Source organism: Berghia stephanieae, chromosome 7, assembly GCF_034508935.2.
Source record: "Berghia stephanieae isolate SIO BIC M18660-M18661 chromosome 7, UCSD_Bste_1.3, whole genome shotgun sequence".
Taxonomy (NCBI): domain Eukaryota; kingdom Metazoa; phylum Mollusca; class Gastropoda; order Nudibranchia; family Aeolidiidae; genus Berghia; species Berghia stephanieae.
This window is the reverse complement of record NC_088366.1, coordinates 9,433,527-9,449,686: the sequence shown is the minus strand read 5'-3', so window position 1 is coordinate 9,449,686 and position 16,160 is coordinate 9,433,527. Positions and strand designations below refer to the sequence as shown.

Here is a 16,160-nt window from a genome sequence, read left to right as displayed (position 1 = left end):
GTTTTAAAGGGCAAATAAGAGCAAATTTTAATAAGCAAATTCCTCAATCTGGATTGTTATCAAATTTGTGCTCAAAGCGCTTTTAAAATTGAGCTTTATATAGGGCAATATCCACTGAATGTGCTCAAAGCGCTTTACAAGGGGTCCCTGGTCAACAGCAACATTTAACATGTCGTAGGACGGGCCATGACGCCTGTTAGGCGATATTACAATTTTTCGGACAAAGACAACGCTGTTGACGACCAGGTACTCATTTTACACCTGAGTACGGTGAGAGAATGTGAGTAAAGAGCCTTTTCCAAGGACTCAACGATGCGCCGAGCGCGAGGCTCGAACCCAGGACCTTTCAATCCGAGGTCATACCAAGCGAGGTCATACCACTAGACCACATAGCCGCGCCGCCTGATCCCTAGCAAACAGCAACACTTAACATGTTGGTCGAGACATGACGCCTGTTAGGCGATATTTTATTTTACAGACACAAATGTGTTCTTCTTCATCTTCTTCTTCGTCTTGTGGAAACCTCCAATATTGTCGGGGATCACTCCACAGTTTGTAGGGTTTTACATTTTAAACTTGCTAAATAATACTAATTTTGTAAAATTTAGTGTTAACGGCCAGGTATTCATTTAACACGTTAGTTCGATGAGAGAATGTTCAGAGCCTTTTACGGGTATTCGACTTTGCGCCGCTCTGAGCGGGACCCGAAACTGGTACATGTTGATCCGAAGGTGAGAGCCTTACCAAAAGATCTTGGTCTCCCTCTCCCTCTTTTACTCTCAACAATACCTTCTAGAAATTTGTTTTAAATGGTGTCATGGCTCTTAAAAATATCAAGTAAAGAAATTAAGGAGTACACCTTTATAAGACAAAGAACTGAACAAGTGTGTATGAAAGGTGCCAGACAAAGCAAGAAAGAAAATTATAAGAAAAAAAAACATTTAAAAAAATCATTTGATTAAAGGTATTAAAATTATCCCAACTATCGGTAGCCTCTGTGGTGTAATGGTAGCACGTCTGACCGGTAATCAGAAGGTCTGAGGTTCGATCCCAAAACGGGGTCAACTGATTTTTTTGGAATGTTTTTTGTTTTCTTATATTTGTCTCTCTGGCTTTGTCTGGCACCTTTCATACACACTTGTTCCTGATCTTCGTGTCTCTTGATTTGTCCACAAAAAAGAACAAGTTTTAGTTTCTGTACCACCTTGATGAGATTTGTCTGGTACCTTTCATACACACTTGTTCAGATCTTCGTGTCTCTTGATTTGTCCACAAAAAAGAACAAGTTTTAGTTTCTGTACCACCTTGATGAGATTTGTCTGGTACCTTTCATACACACTTGTTCAGATCTTTGTGTCTCTTGATTTGTCCACAAAAAAGAACAAGTTTTAGTTTCTGTACCATCTTGATGAGATTTGGCTGGTACCTTTCATACACACTTGTTCAGATCTTCGTGTCTCTTGATTTGTCCACAAAAAAGAACAAATTTAGTTTCTGTATGATCTTGATGAGATTTGGCTGGTACCTTTCATACACACTTGTTCAGATCTTCGTGTCTCTTGATTTGTCCACAAAAAAGAACAAATTTTAGTTTCTGTATGATCTTGATGAGATTTGGCTGGTACCTTTCATACACACTTGTTCAGATCTTCGTGTCTCTTGATTTGTCCACAAAAAATAACAAGTTTTAGTTTCTGTACCATCTTGATGAGATTTGGCTGGCACCTTTCATACACACTTGTTCAGATCTTCGTGTCTCTTGATTTGTCCACAAAAAAGAACAAGTTTTAGTTTAGTTTCTGTATCATCTTGATGAGATTTGGCTGGTACCTTTCATACACACTTCAGATCTTCGTGTCTCTTGATTTGTCCACGAAAAAGAACAAGTTTTAGTTCCTGTATCATCTTGATGAGATTTGGCTGGTACCTTTCATACACACTTGTTCAGATCTTCGTGTCTCTTGATTTGTCCACAAAAAAGAACAAGTTTTAGTTTCTGTATCATCTTGATGAGATTTGGCTGGTACCTTTCATACACACTTGTTCAGATCTTTGTGTCTCTTGATTTGTCCACAAAAAAGAACAAGTTTTAGTTTCTGTATCATCTTGATGAGATTTGGCTGGTACCTTTCATACACACTTGTTCAGATCTTTGTGTCTCTTGATTTGTCCACAAAAAAGAACAAGTTTTAGTTTCTGTATCATCTTGATGAGATTTGGCTGGTACCTTTCATACACACTTGTTCAGATCTTTGTGTCTCTTGATAGGTCCACAAAAAAGAACAAGTTTTAGTTTCTGTACCATCTTGATGAGATTTGGCTGGTACCGTTCATACACACTTGTTCAGATCTTTGTGTCTCTTGATAGGTCCACAAAAAAGAACAAGTTTTAGTTTCTGTATCATCTTGATGAGATTTGTCTGGTACCGTTCATACACACTTGTTCAGATCTTTGTGTCTCTTGATTTGTCCACAAAAAAGAACAAGTTTTAGTTTCTGTATCATCTTGATGAGATTTGTCTGGGACTCTATCCCACTATGGACCACATAGCCATCAACAAAGGCCGCATGAAAATGACAGCAGGCCGTTTATGCTGCTTTGACTTAAATAAATAAAATTCCCTTTAATCATCTCCAAGGGGAAATTTGTCTTTAGGGTCTATTCCAAGGGAAGACTGGAATAACCCAGGCGTCAGCCGCAATGCAGCGCCGCAAATTGAGCTAGGGCTAGATGACTTGATCAAGGGCACACAACGCAGCGGCGGGTGATCGAACTCGTTACCTTTCGGATACGAAGCAAAGACCATACCGCTGAGCCACGCTGCCCCAATTTGAGGGGATTTCTAGAATAGCTAGGTGCAGATTATTGGAATCATAGAAATGTACAAAAAAGAAATAAAAGAGCGTCGAAAAAGAACCAGGTTCCTAATGTGGAAGGTTTCGAGCTCCAAACCCATTTTCAGCCAATAACAAAACAAAACAAAAATAATCAGTTGAAACGTTGAATTACAGAAAAACATTAGAAATTTATTTATTTATGTATTTATTTATTTATTTATTTATTTATTTATTTATTTGTTTATTTATTTATATATCTATTTATTTATCTATTTATTTATTTATCTATTTATTTATGTATTCATTTATTTATTTATTTATTTATTTATTTATTCTTTTATCTATTTATTTATTTATTTATTTATTCATTTATCTATCTATTTATTTATTTATTTATCTATTTATTTATCTATAGATTTATTCATGTATTTATTCGTTTTAAAATTAATTTGATTTTTTAGTCATTTATTCTTTTATTTATCTATCTATTTCCGCCCGTCTCCCCAGCCTACTGTGAGTACAAGGGCAAGAGTTACGATAGAGACCAGGTGTGGTACGATGGATGTGACTACAAATGCACGTGCGAGGAGCCAAGGACCAACAAATATCGTTGTGAGAGCAGGTACGTACATAGGCACGCGCATCGACCACTCATAATAATACTTCACCTGGGTTCGATCTGGATCACTTTGAGTGTGAATCAGGGGCTCTACTAACTACGCTATCGAGATCCCCGCTTTAAATTACTGTTGTATAGATAGTATGCGCTTAGCTAAGAAGCTCATAACATTGCCATCCGGAAGTATAACGGACCAACACACAAAACTGTGTGTATCAATGAACGTTTATAGTCAGTTTAATACAGTTTAGTGAGCATTACTCATAAACGCGGATGGCAAAAAACAATAACAAAGACCTGAATGACGTCATCTGCATACTATCTATAGTTTATTCAACCCATAAGAAACTGTTTTGAGACGATTTAAAAAAAAAATAGAATTACCCCTTCCACCACGCACGACACCATAAGATCCCGTCGCCAAGGAATTCCATGAAGGAATATAGTTACTCCACTCCGTCCAACAAGATGTCTGATGTCAACAGGAATCACACATGTTGTCCAAAGTGAGCAAATTGGGAGTTAACGACCTTACCCGAAGAAAAAAACGAAAAGACCTGAAGCGGGACTCGAACATAAGACGTTCCTGGTAACAGTGCAATGCCTTAACCACTCGGCCACTTCGACGAAAGGCTACATGTAATCAATATCGTTCTGGTTTTTATTTTCTTGTGCGGCTATGTGGTCAAGTGGTATGACACTCGCTGTCAGATCGGGAGGTTCTGGGTTTGAGCCTCGCCGCTCGGAGCATGGTTGAGTCCTTGGTAAAATCTCTTTACACACATTCTCTCACCGTACTCAGCTGCAAAATTAGTACCTGGCATTAACAGCGTTGTCTTTGTCCGTAAAATAAATTGTAATATAGCGTCATACCTCATTCTACATGTTACGTGTTGCTGTTGGCCAAGGACCCCTTTCAAAGCGCTTTGAGCACGTTTAGTGGACATCGCGCTATATAAAAGCTCATTGAGGCCTCTCGTCTCAAAACGGAATTATGTAGGGATGGACCAGATGCTAAAAAGTCAAATTTTAGTTAAATAGGTCAAAAATATGAAACGTTGGTATTTAGCACAGTAAAATATGATATTCCTTCTCCTCTATAAAGTTTATAAACTCAAATTAAGCGAGATATTTCTGGCTACGCTTCCATTTTCAGCATCTTAATCATCCCGACAACTTAATACCGTTTTGAGACGTGGGGTCACATTTAATGTTTTTTTTTGTTTTTTTTTCTCAGATGTGCGGATTTCCCCAACGTGGCCGCCAACTGTCAATTCGTGCCCGACTCAAAGGACCCCTCGTGCTGTAAGGTGCCCCAATGCCCTACGCCAGCTCCTGGCCCCAACGTCAGCCCAGACCCAACGCCCACACAAGTGCCTGGAGTCATCACTGGAGGAGAAGATCCACCTGGCACCGCTACAGGAACTCCCAAAGGTAAATTTTCCCATGAACAGGGTTTAAATGTGATGTAATATATTTAGGATCATCTTCATCATCATTATCATCATCGTTGTCGTCATCATCACCATCATCATCACCGTCTCTGCGGCTAGTAGGTCTAGTGGTATGACACTCGCTTTTGGACCGGAAGTTCCTGGGTTCGAGCCTCGCTCGGCGCATAGTTGAGTCCTTGGAAATGCCTCTTTACTCACATTCTCTCAGCGTGCTCAGATGTACAATGAGTACCTGGCCGTTGACAGCGTTGTCTTTGTCTGAAATAAAAAATGGAATATCGACTAACAGGTTCATGTCCCGTCCTACATGTTAAATGTTGCTGATGGCCAGGGACCCCTTGTAAAGCGCTTTGAGCACATTTAGTGGATATTGCTCTATATAAAAGCTAAAATTTTTATTTTAAAATTATATCGTATTATAATATAATAAGTCCTATTATTTATCACATTAAATTCTTTCCCAGGCTACTGTGAATACGAGGGAAAACGTTATTACCAAGGAGATACATGGGACAATGGCTGTGAATACGACTGTATTTGTGAGGACCAGATGACTGGGAAATATAAATGTACTGAAAAGTAAGTTGGAATCTCTCACTATTCTCTCTCTCTCTATCTCTCTCTCTCTCTCTCTCTCTCTCTCTCTCTCTCTCTCTCTCTCTCTCTCAACATTTAGAAACACTAACAAAAAAAACATCCACAAAACTCAGCGAACATATTTGGCAATTAAAAGACAACAAACTAGGCCACAACATTTCATGGAAAATTATATCTTAAGCAACAGGATACACACCAACATCAAAACAATGTAGCTTATGCCTGGAAGAGAAATATACTATCATCAAACACCCTCATGAAGCCACACTCGACACGAAAAATGAGATGTACAATAGTTGTCCACATCGACGGAAACGCTTACTAATCAACTACAAACATACGGAACCACTTCAACAAGCAACAACACACAACAAACCAAACTCATGTACCACACAGTCCTGACGATGGCTGAAAAGGCCTGAAACATCGATGTAGACTGACTCCAACATTGTGGTAAATATTAAAACAATAAAACTATATATATATAGATCGGCCGTTTTCAGAAAAACGCCAAATTCGAGTCCTCAAATTTGTAAAAAGTCAAGTCTTTCCAACATACTCATTATTTTGTGTATGCTTTCTGTGATATGTATGCGACATAAAATTGTAATATCAGGGCTTAATGATTTTCCAGGGGCCACTTATTCAAGTATTTGTGAATCACGATCCACATGTGACTCATTCCTGTTACGCTTATAAAATTATGTCACATTACATAAGTTAACACATTTTTGGACAATTATTGAAATAAAACATTGAAATACAACAAACACAGAGCATTGATACTAATTCTGACAACAAAATGACATTTATTGTTTTACAAAAGGCATTCAGAAATCAGTTTTTGAAAACAAAGGATATTATTTGAGCAATCATCATCTCCAAAAAATTGTAGGAAAATGACAAAAATAAAAATTGTATACCATAGTCTAGGTATATAAGTGTTAAACCACCACAAATAATATTTCCTTTCAAGTATTTATATTTATCATGAAAAAAAAAAGAAAAAGTCATTCTTAACAGGAATGAGTTTGTGTAACAGGAATGAGTGGACGTAACAGGAATGAGTTTTCTGTTACAGGAATGAGTAATTACAAACATATTTATTTGAAAGGATTATAAATTCAATACGCTTAGTGATTGAAACTCAGAAGGGGACCAAATGGTTAGGGCGCCAATACAATGATTTGGGGCTTACGTTAGTATAGACCCACAAAAGAGCACCAACACTGTTAACTTAACTCTAGGTTGAATCAATTGATTCAAGATAACTCTTTCATTGCAGATCGGAATGTTTGGATAAACAGACAAAAGAGGCATTTTTAAAACACTAGAAAGAGCAAGAAGCTGCCACATGCCCATGTATGATTTTGGTTTACTTAATGACATAACGTCCAATTTGAACATCTCTTCCAGGGTATCTTTATCACTTATGTGAACATCGGGAATATAATGGTCCAAGTTTGTGACAAAAAACAACAACTGTCTGGATGTTGTCATTGAGTGAAGCAAGGTTTGAATCTGACAAATAATGGTCCTTGTGTTAAGCCAGCTCTTATATCAATCTTACTCGTATTTCGTCTGTTTGTGTGTCTTTGCCAAATGCATACACAGGCAGGCAATCCCCATCGGCCCTCAGCTTGACTGAAAATAACTGTTTCCTATAAAAACAGAGATCTAGGTATATCATTTGGAATGAAATGTGTAAGCCTTTTGTCAATACCAATGCGAGTTTTGATTACACTTCTGCTGGCCCCAACTAATTCACAAACACGTAATGCTTGATTTTCACATTCATCAACCACTTCATCAAATGGTTTGCATTCATTCAATCTTTTGATAAAACCATTGTAATCGATTTCAGTCGGCATCACCTTAATGTCTATGTCATCTTGGTCATGTTCATCCCTTGAATCACTGTTTAAGTCAACCGGTGCAACTTCAGGCATGTCTCCATCACCTTTGAAAACCTGTTGCTTCAAATCACTTTGTTGAAATGAATGAAATTTAATTGATGTGACCAACAACATGATTGAACTTTCTTGACTCCTTTTCTCCAAAGCGCTGAAGCAAGCATGTTAATGTTTTCACATTTTTTACATGCACATGTTTCGCTGTCCCTTTTTCTTGGAGTAATAACCCAAAATGGCTTAAGTCGGTAGAATGAAGAAAATGACACGTATGGGTTGCAAGAGATGTATCACTTGTACAAATGTGACATTGTATCACATGATAGTCTTCTTTATTTCTTGTTATTGTGTTTCTCTTTCCTGGAGCTAATTTAGAAATGTCACCTTTCAGGAAAAAATCTCGTACTTTTTGCTTGACAAGATCTAGAAATTTTGGAGGCATTTGACGTCGTTTCCGAATTTTTCCAACAGTTTATATTTTTGAGAGTCATATCAGCTGCCAAATGTTTCACGGATTTGTTCATGTGCCTTCTGTTCCTCAAATGTTTGATGTCTTTTAGGAGTGCAAAATGATATTCTTTTGTTTTTTCTTTCCCCTCGATTTGTCGCTCTGGTATTTGTCTTGTCTTTTTTCAAGATTAACAGCACGTCGAATAAGATCTCCATCTCGTCTTTGACGGTAAAGTCGTCGCTCTCGGCTGACGTCATGACTTTTTTGGCCTTTGTGATAAGAAAAAAAATAAAACAATCGTTACAACAAAGCTATGACCCTTGAAAATGAACACTAATATCAAGTTACATTTCGCCACCCTCATTCCTGTTACAAAACAAGGTGTAACAAGAATTAAAGTCAAGAAACAAAGAAGACTATTATGTGATACAATGTCACATTTGAACAAGCGAAATCGGGCCATTAAAATCATAGTAATCATCTAAAATATATCTGAGCCTAACAGGCAACAAACTATGTTTGGACATTGGGCATTTGGTATTGGCAAGTTAACTTTGCACTAAAAATAGTCTTTCAGGAATGTTAGAAATGAAAATGTATACAATAAAAATTGTTTTTAATGGTAAACTTGTAACCATGAATGTTACCACTTTAATGAATTAATGGACATAGGCCTGTAACACTTCAGTGGTTTACAAAACACTTTACCAAACACATCCTTATGAAACAAAAGAATATGCTATTAATCGATAAACCATGTGGAGGCGCCGTGGCGAGTGGTTACCAAAAGGACTCCCTACTGGGAGGTAACAGGTTCGAAAACCTCCACAACCATAGAGTGGTTTCCTTAATCAAGGAAATTCATTCTGGTTGATTCACTTTGCTTCACCCAGGTGTCTATTATGGTACCAGTACTGCTGGGGAATATAATTTCCTATAAACCAACGTCATATTCATAAGTTAAATGTCTGTTTCATGCTACAGAAACAGGGATAAGCTCCGATTCTATGGGCCATTATGCTCCAAAGGACTTAGTTACAATAAAACGTGTGTTTTATTTTATGAAAGTTCACATTCCTCATTCCTGTTACTCATTCCTGTTATGTTTTCTTCATTCCTGTTACATCCCTCATTCCTGTTACAAAACAAGGTGTAACAGGAATGAGTGTAACAGGGATGAGTTTATCATCGCTTCGATTCATACTATCCCTAAAATATGCTTTACTCCAACATTAAAGTATGACTATTATTTAGAGCCTTAAAAAGCTATATACTGATACGTTTTATTTTTAATTCAATTTCTAATTTAAAAAACAAGCCCTGGTAACAGGAATGAGGGTCATGGTCTAATGTTGAACATTACTCACCATTCTTGAAGCGGTTTTGATCTGGAAATCACACTGGATGAAAAAACCATGTGTTTGTAGTTTCGGCCATGATGGAAAAGGGGCATCTACGGCGAGAAAACATTGTTAGTTGCACTTCTATTGTTTAGAGGATTTTAATTGGTTAATTTTCACTGCCGTTACAGGAATGAGTAACCCCCTTGGGGACAAACTTTAGTAATATATAATCACATTTTATAAAGTCTGATTGTTACAAACTTTTATGAGGATGTTAGAAGATGGCAATTTTCATCAGCTTAATTCATACAACAAGACACTCCATTTTGTTAAGAATTGGATTTTTAGCCATCATCCAAAAAAAGGACAGGGCATTTGCGTCTACCCCCGTCAATACAATACGTTGTATCTATCCTGAATCTCTCTCGATTTTTGTTTTTTATGTTTCATACAAGTTAGTAATGTGTAGTAAGACTGTGTAAGCAAGTATTTGCTAACAATATGTGCATTAAATATTTCAGAGCCAATTATCGTCACAGGACAGGAATTTGGCAGTTTTTTGAAAAAGGCCGAGATATATATATATATATATATATATATATATATATATATATATATATATATATATATATATATATATATATATCTTCCTCTTTCTTTTCTCTTTTTTTTTTCTACTTTTTCACTCTTTCTTCTCCCCCGCTCTAGTTCTAAAAATTTAGGCATGGAATAATTGTATGATGGTGGTGAAATAATGATAATGATGATCACAATGATGATGATATTGATGGATAATGATGATGATGATGATGATGATGATGATGATGATGATGATGATGATGATGATAGTAGTTCCATCCTCTCACTAATCATTTACACTTATAAATATATGTATATACACGTTATGTTTATATTCATTAATATATTATATTCTATTTATCAGATGCAAACGATACACAAATCTGGCAGCCAACTGTAAGCTGGTGGATGATTTCACCAACCCCTGCTGTAAGGTACCCCGATGCGATGCCAACCCCAACCCCCAGCCAACCAATGCCCCCAACCCCAATGGCGGAACCACCAAGAAACCAGGAGACAAAGGTACTCAACATTGTCTTTAATAGAAAAAAAAGAGAGAAAAAAGTAATCTCTTCTCTTAATTTTTTTTAATTGAGCTTTATATAGAGCAATATCCACTAATTGCGCTCAAAGCGCTATACAAAGGGTCCCTGGTCAACAGCAACATTTAACATGTAGGACGGCACATGGCCCCTGTTAGGCGATATTACAATTTTTCGGACAAAGACAACGCTGTTAACGCCCAGATACTCATTTTACACCTGAGTACGGTGAGAGAATGTGAGTAAAGAGCCTTTTCCAAGAACTCAACTATCGAGCGCGAGGCTCAAACCCAGGACCTTCCGATCAGAAAGCGAGTGTCATACCACTAGACCACATAGCCTTGGCCCGGCAATGCGGTTTTTGGATAAGACGCATTCTCAAAGATAACCACAATGGATAATGAGCACGATCTATATATTACCTTTCCATGTGCTCGCGGTCGTTGGTCACATTGCAAAGTGTGTTCAAAATGACCCACATAGTGCAAAGTGTTCACAGTTTCAGAATTATCCAACGTCACAATGGGAGCGATCTATATTCATGTTTTCGTCCAACCAAGTCATCAATCACATGATTTGTTGATGTCCAACGATTGGATATTTCTTATCAAATGTAAACACCCTGCTTTGTTTATGAAAGTTGTAAACATATGTATGTGTCAAACTGAACAAAATGACCAAACGTGATGTTAGATATTTCAAAATATGTGAGCACTTTTTACTATGTGGGTCACGTTAAGCACATACTCCAATATGACCAATGACCTCGAGCACATGGAAATGCAATATAGATCATGCCCATTGGTCATTTTGCTCAGCATGACGCATGGGCATGTTTACAACTTTCATAAACAAAGCAGCGTGTTTAGATATATAGATAAATGTCCAATCGTTGTACAGCAACAAATCATGTGAACGATGAATAGGTTGGACGAAAACATGAATCTATCGCTCCCATTTGTGAGTAGGTAGTTGTCTATGGTCAGTCATTTGGGCCCATGGATCCTTAGTTTTTCCCGGTTTCTATAGTGTTAAAAGGACAATATAGCATTTGCTTGGATAAAACTATGTATATATATATATATATATATATATATATATATATATATATATATATATTGTGTGTGTGTGTGTGTGTGTGTGTGTGTTACTGGATGAGTGTGGCATTTCCAAATTTCTTGTTAGGTCAACATATCAATTCTGTGATGTTGTAATATGTGATGTGTATCTGTTTTTCATTCGCAGCCATACACACGGGTACAACAATAATGGGTTGATGGTTCTAACATTGTATATTATCGTGTTATGTGTGTCTATGTGTGTAAAAGGGTGTTCAATACACATGGGGACAACAAAAGGTTGATGGTTGTAATATTGTAAGACCGTGTAAAAGGTGTGTCTATGTGTGTAAAAGGGTGTTCAATACACATGGGGACAACAAAAGGTTGATGGTTGTAATATTATTGTTTATTATCGTGTTATGTGTGTCATCCCCAGCATTCTGTGTGTACAAGGGTGTACAATACACATGGGGACAGCAATGGGTTGATGGTTGTGACAAGAAATGCCAATGTGATAACGCTGATACTGGAGTCTACTCTTGTACTGAGAGGTAAGAGGTTTGTTTCTAAAAGTAAACATTTCTCCTGAGTTAAATGTTGGTATTACCGCAAACTCGGGGACTCAAATAATTTTGGGGTTTGGGAGGGGGGGGGGAACTTTTTTTAAAAATAATTTGGGGGTCTGGGAGGGGGGAAACTTTTTTTTAATCTCTCCCTCCCAAACCCCCTACTAGACTTTTTTTTAAAATCCCCCCCCCCCTCCCAAACCCCCAAAATTATTTGGGTCCCCGAGTTTGCGGTAGTACCAAAATGTTTACCTCATTCTTACAACGTATGCTCCAGATTGAAATCCAGAATGAAATTCTGTGGCCCCATACATGGGCTGATAACACACATTATAATGCGGCTGAGAAAATCAAACATAAAGTTTCATCGACATCAATTATAGATACTGAGAAAACCACGCCTCTTGGATAGTCGTCATAATGTAAACAACGGCAGTGATTGGTAAACATGGTGAATTACACAGGATTTGTTATCGATGAAATGTATCTATGTAACATACTCATTCTGGTTCTTTCTTACTGATCGAGGCCAAAGGTCCAGAAAACTGTTGGCAGAAGTTAAAATGAGAAAACTGACTTATTATAGACACGTTCGGAGACACAACACCTTCCAAAAATCAGTGCTTGAGGGAAAAGCAACTGGCAGAAAGACACGAGGCAAACCAAGGAAATCCTGGATAGGAAATGTGGAGGCAACAACTGGCAAAAAGATAATCGACTGCTCGGTAATGACCCTTGAGCGTGAAGAATGGCGTTCCATGACATTCAACCTTTGTAGGAAGACGGAACTCCGGTAAGGTAAGGTAATGGCCATTGTACGTGAAGAATGGCGTTCCATGACATTCAGCCTCTGTAGGGAGATAGAACTAAGGTAAGATTCTGATTGACACGGTTGGTGACACATTTACATTTTTGTCCTCCCCAGATGTATCACCTACGACAACCTTCCACCAAAGTGTAAGCTGGTGACCGACCCCTCAGACCCTTGCTGCAAGGCACCCGAGTGTGGCACACCAGCTCCCAAGAACACTCTGGCTCCTCCTCCTCTGGTGGGCACGACCAAAGTCCCAGGCCAGACTGGTCCTGACCCCAACCCCAACCCAAATCCTAACCCTAACCCAACCAAGGTGAGTGTCGTATCGTTTTGATATCACGTTACTTTAATGGGGGGGGGGGAGGGATCCTAATAGCTCAGTTGGTAGAGCACTCGCTTCACAACCAAAGGAACCAAGATCGATCCCGGGTGCAGTGGAGATTTTTTTTTCCTGAACCCCCTGTCCACCCAGCAGTGATTGCGTAGATGGATCGGTTAGATCTGGCTGAAGGTACCTTGCGATAGACTAGCGTCCTATCCAAAGGATAGCAAGCAATTACTATTGTCCGTTTCACGCTATAGAAACCGGGATAAACTCCCGCTCCAAGGGCCTCACGGCTCTGAAGGACTACTTTTCTTTTCACTTTAATGGGAAGCAGAATTCATGACGTCAAACATCTCTATGTTCCGGTTCAGATCTCCTTAGAAGTGTGTAATCAGTCCTCCGGAGAACCAGCGCTGAATAAGTTACACATTGGATCATAAGATGTCGCAACGTTTTCAGTAGTAGGATATATAGAGACAGTTTTCGAATTATCCAACATCACAATAAATAATAGGCCGTTTTTGTTCAAATTGAAGCCACAAGTATGTTTACAAGTCTCATAAACAAAGCAGCGTGTCTACATATATTTGTTAATGTTCATTCGTTGGACAGCAGGCAGCAAATCATGTGATCGATGACTCGGTTATACAGAAACCTGAGTATAGATAGTTCGAAGATGACGACACTCAGGTCTTTGTTATTGTTTTTTGCCATCCGCGTTTATGAGTAATGTTCACTGAACTTTACTAACTATAAACGTTCATGGATACACATAATTTTGTGTGTTGGTCCGTTATACTTACGGATGGCAATGTTATGAGCTTCGTAGCCAAGCGCATACTATAGATAGTATGCGCTTGGCTAAGAAGCTCATAACATTGCCATCCGGAAGTATAACGGACCAACACACAAAACTGTGTGTATCCATGAACGTTTATAGTCATGTTAATACAGTTCAGTGAGCATTACTCATAAACGCGGATGGCAAAAAACAATGACAAAGACATGAGTGACGTTATTTTTGAACTATCTATATTTGTTAATGTTCATTCGTTGGACAGCAGGCAGCAAATCATGTGATCGATGACTCGGCTAGACAGAAACCTGAATATAGATCGCTTACATTCTTATACCATCTTGTTTTGTTTGTTTTTTTCCCTACATTTCCAGAAACCCACCGTGGTCCCTGTGCCAATCGCTGTGACGGGAAAAATTACAGGAAAACCCATTATCCCGACACCTACACCTGGACCCAACGGTCAAACTGTCACTCCAGGACTACTCAGTGAGTTGTAAAGAGCAATAAAAATATCAACATTTTTCCACGTGACCCATGATAATAATAATAATGATAATAATTAATAATAATAATAATAAATAATAATAATAATAATAATAATAATAATAATAATAATAATAATAATAATAATAATAATAAATAATAATAATATAATAATAATAATAATAATGATAACATATTATATTTGTTGAGCACTCTTCCACATCGCGAGAAAATGCTCTTGCGCTTAAAAGGGGCATCAACAACTCAATTTGGAAAATAAAAAAGTCTGAAGATGCTTTTTAAACATATCTTCTGATGAAGAATGCCCTGTTCCTTTTGGACGTATGTTCGAGAGGGTCGGGATGGTTCTAGAAAAGGATCGACCTTCATTCACATGACACGTAAGAGTTCTTTCCTTGAGTGACCCATCGTCTCAAAACGGTGTTATGTCGAGATTACTCAGATACCAAAAACTCAAATTAAAGATAAAACAATCGCAAATTATGAAATCAACATTTTTAATGGTTTTAAATATTTTATTCCACCCCTCTCATTGGACAACCCTATCATTTTTTTAGTAAATAAGTCATTGTTGAATAATGCTTTGAATAAAAAATTGTTCAACGATTGCAGAATATTTTCGCACATTTTATTGGTGTGAAATTAAGTGTAAAAGACAGCTGATTGGTAATTATAAATAATCTTTTTGGTGCGCATGAATACAAATCCAGCGTTTTTAGTTTTGGGTCAAATTGTCATTTAAGCAGAAGGACAAAGATGCAAATTATGGTGAATAGAAATAATAATACCATATCATTTGGTTACAAAATATTTAAAAATCTCACTTGGATTGGTGGAATAAACGTTTATTTAAAAATGTATTTGTATTTATTAAACTCGTTATATTTTTATCATGCAATAACGCATACTCGCAAGCTCGTTGTGTTATTAGGGCACGATAAAAATAACTCGTTTAATAAATACAAAGAGATGATAGCATCGTATAATATTCAACTTCTACAATAAAACACATAAACGCGATCAGGGTCCTATATTTTTGAATATGAATCGAAATTTCAGGATTTTATTCCACCTAACACAGACGGACAAATCAAATCATTTTTTTTTCAAACCTGGGCAACAGAAGAGTTTCTGCAATGACATAATTTATGAAATTAGCTGATATACATAGAAGTGATAAGACATGGAACAAGATGATGAAAAAAAGCTCAAAATAGATGAGGATGGAAAATGTGTGTATGTTGCCTATACCCAGGTCCAGGGTGAAAAAGGCAATGATGATGATGATGATGATGATGATGATGATGATGATGATGATGATGATGATGATGATGATGATGATGATGATGATGATGATGATGATGATGATGATAATGATGATCATGATGATGATGATCATGATAATGATGATGATGATGATTATGACCCCTCTGTCTCTTAAGGACTACTGTATTGTTATTTACATAAGGGAATAAAAGTTGTTCTTCAGAGCCAGAGGGGTCCATCCATGTAGTCATAGTCATAGTGTATTCCTGTCTTCATAGCGTTAAACGGACAAGAGCAATTGATTATTACTTTCTTGGTTAGACACTAGTCTTTTTTAAAAAATACTCTCCTCCAGATCTAACAGGCTCAGGTACCCCGTTACTCGTGGATCAGGGTTGCCAATTTGGCAGATTCTCTGCCAAATGTCCTTTTTTTGGCAGAAAAAAAACGGTTTGGCAGTTTGGCAGATATTTGGCAGATTTTATTTTCCAC

General features: G+C 37.5%; 2 protein-coding genes across 2 annotated transcripts in view; both read left to right on the top strand.

The window, feature by feature from the left end:
* LOC144976444 (collagen alpha-4(VI) chain-like) overlaps positions 1-2,393 on the top strand; it is a 65,284-nt gene extending 62,891 nt beyond the window's left edge. The window contains exons 31-32 of the mRNA XM_078920736.1: positions 1,381-1,496; positions 2,269-2,393. Of these exons, the coding sequence (XP_078776862.1) occupies positions 1,381-1,496; positions 2,269-2,393 (241 nt within the window). The remainder of the gene's footprint in view (positions 1-1,380; positions 1,497-2,268) is intronic.
* A 145-nt stretch (positions 2,394-2,538) lies between these two features.
* Positions 2,539-16,160, top strand: part of LOC144976443 (uncharacterized) — a 47,116-nt gene continuing 33,494 nt past the window's right edge. The window contains exons 1-8 of the mRNA XM_078920735.1: positions 2,539-2,587; positions 3,346-3,460; positions 4,695-4,891; positions 5,376-5,490; positions 10,156-10,313; positions 11,831-11,945; positions 12,886-13,087; positions 14,270-14,384. Of these exons, the coding sequence (XP_078776861.1) occupies positions 2,539-2,587; positions 3,346-3,460; positions 4,695-4,891; positions 5,376-5,490; positions 10,156-10,313; positions 11,831-11,945; positions 12,886-13,087; positions 14,270-14,384 (1,066 nt within the window). The remainder of the gene's footprint in view (positions 2,588-3,345; positions 3,461-4,694; positions 4,892-5,375; positions 5,491-10,155; positions 10,314-11,830; positions 11,946-12,885; positions 13,088-14,269; positions 14,385-16,160) is intronic.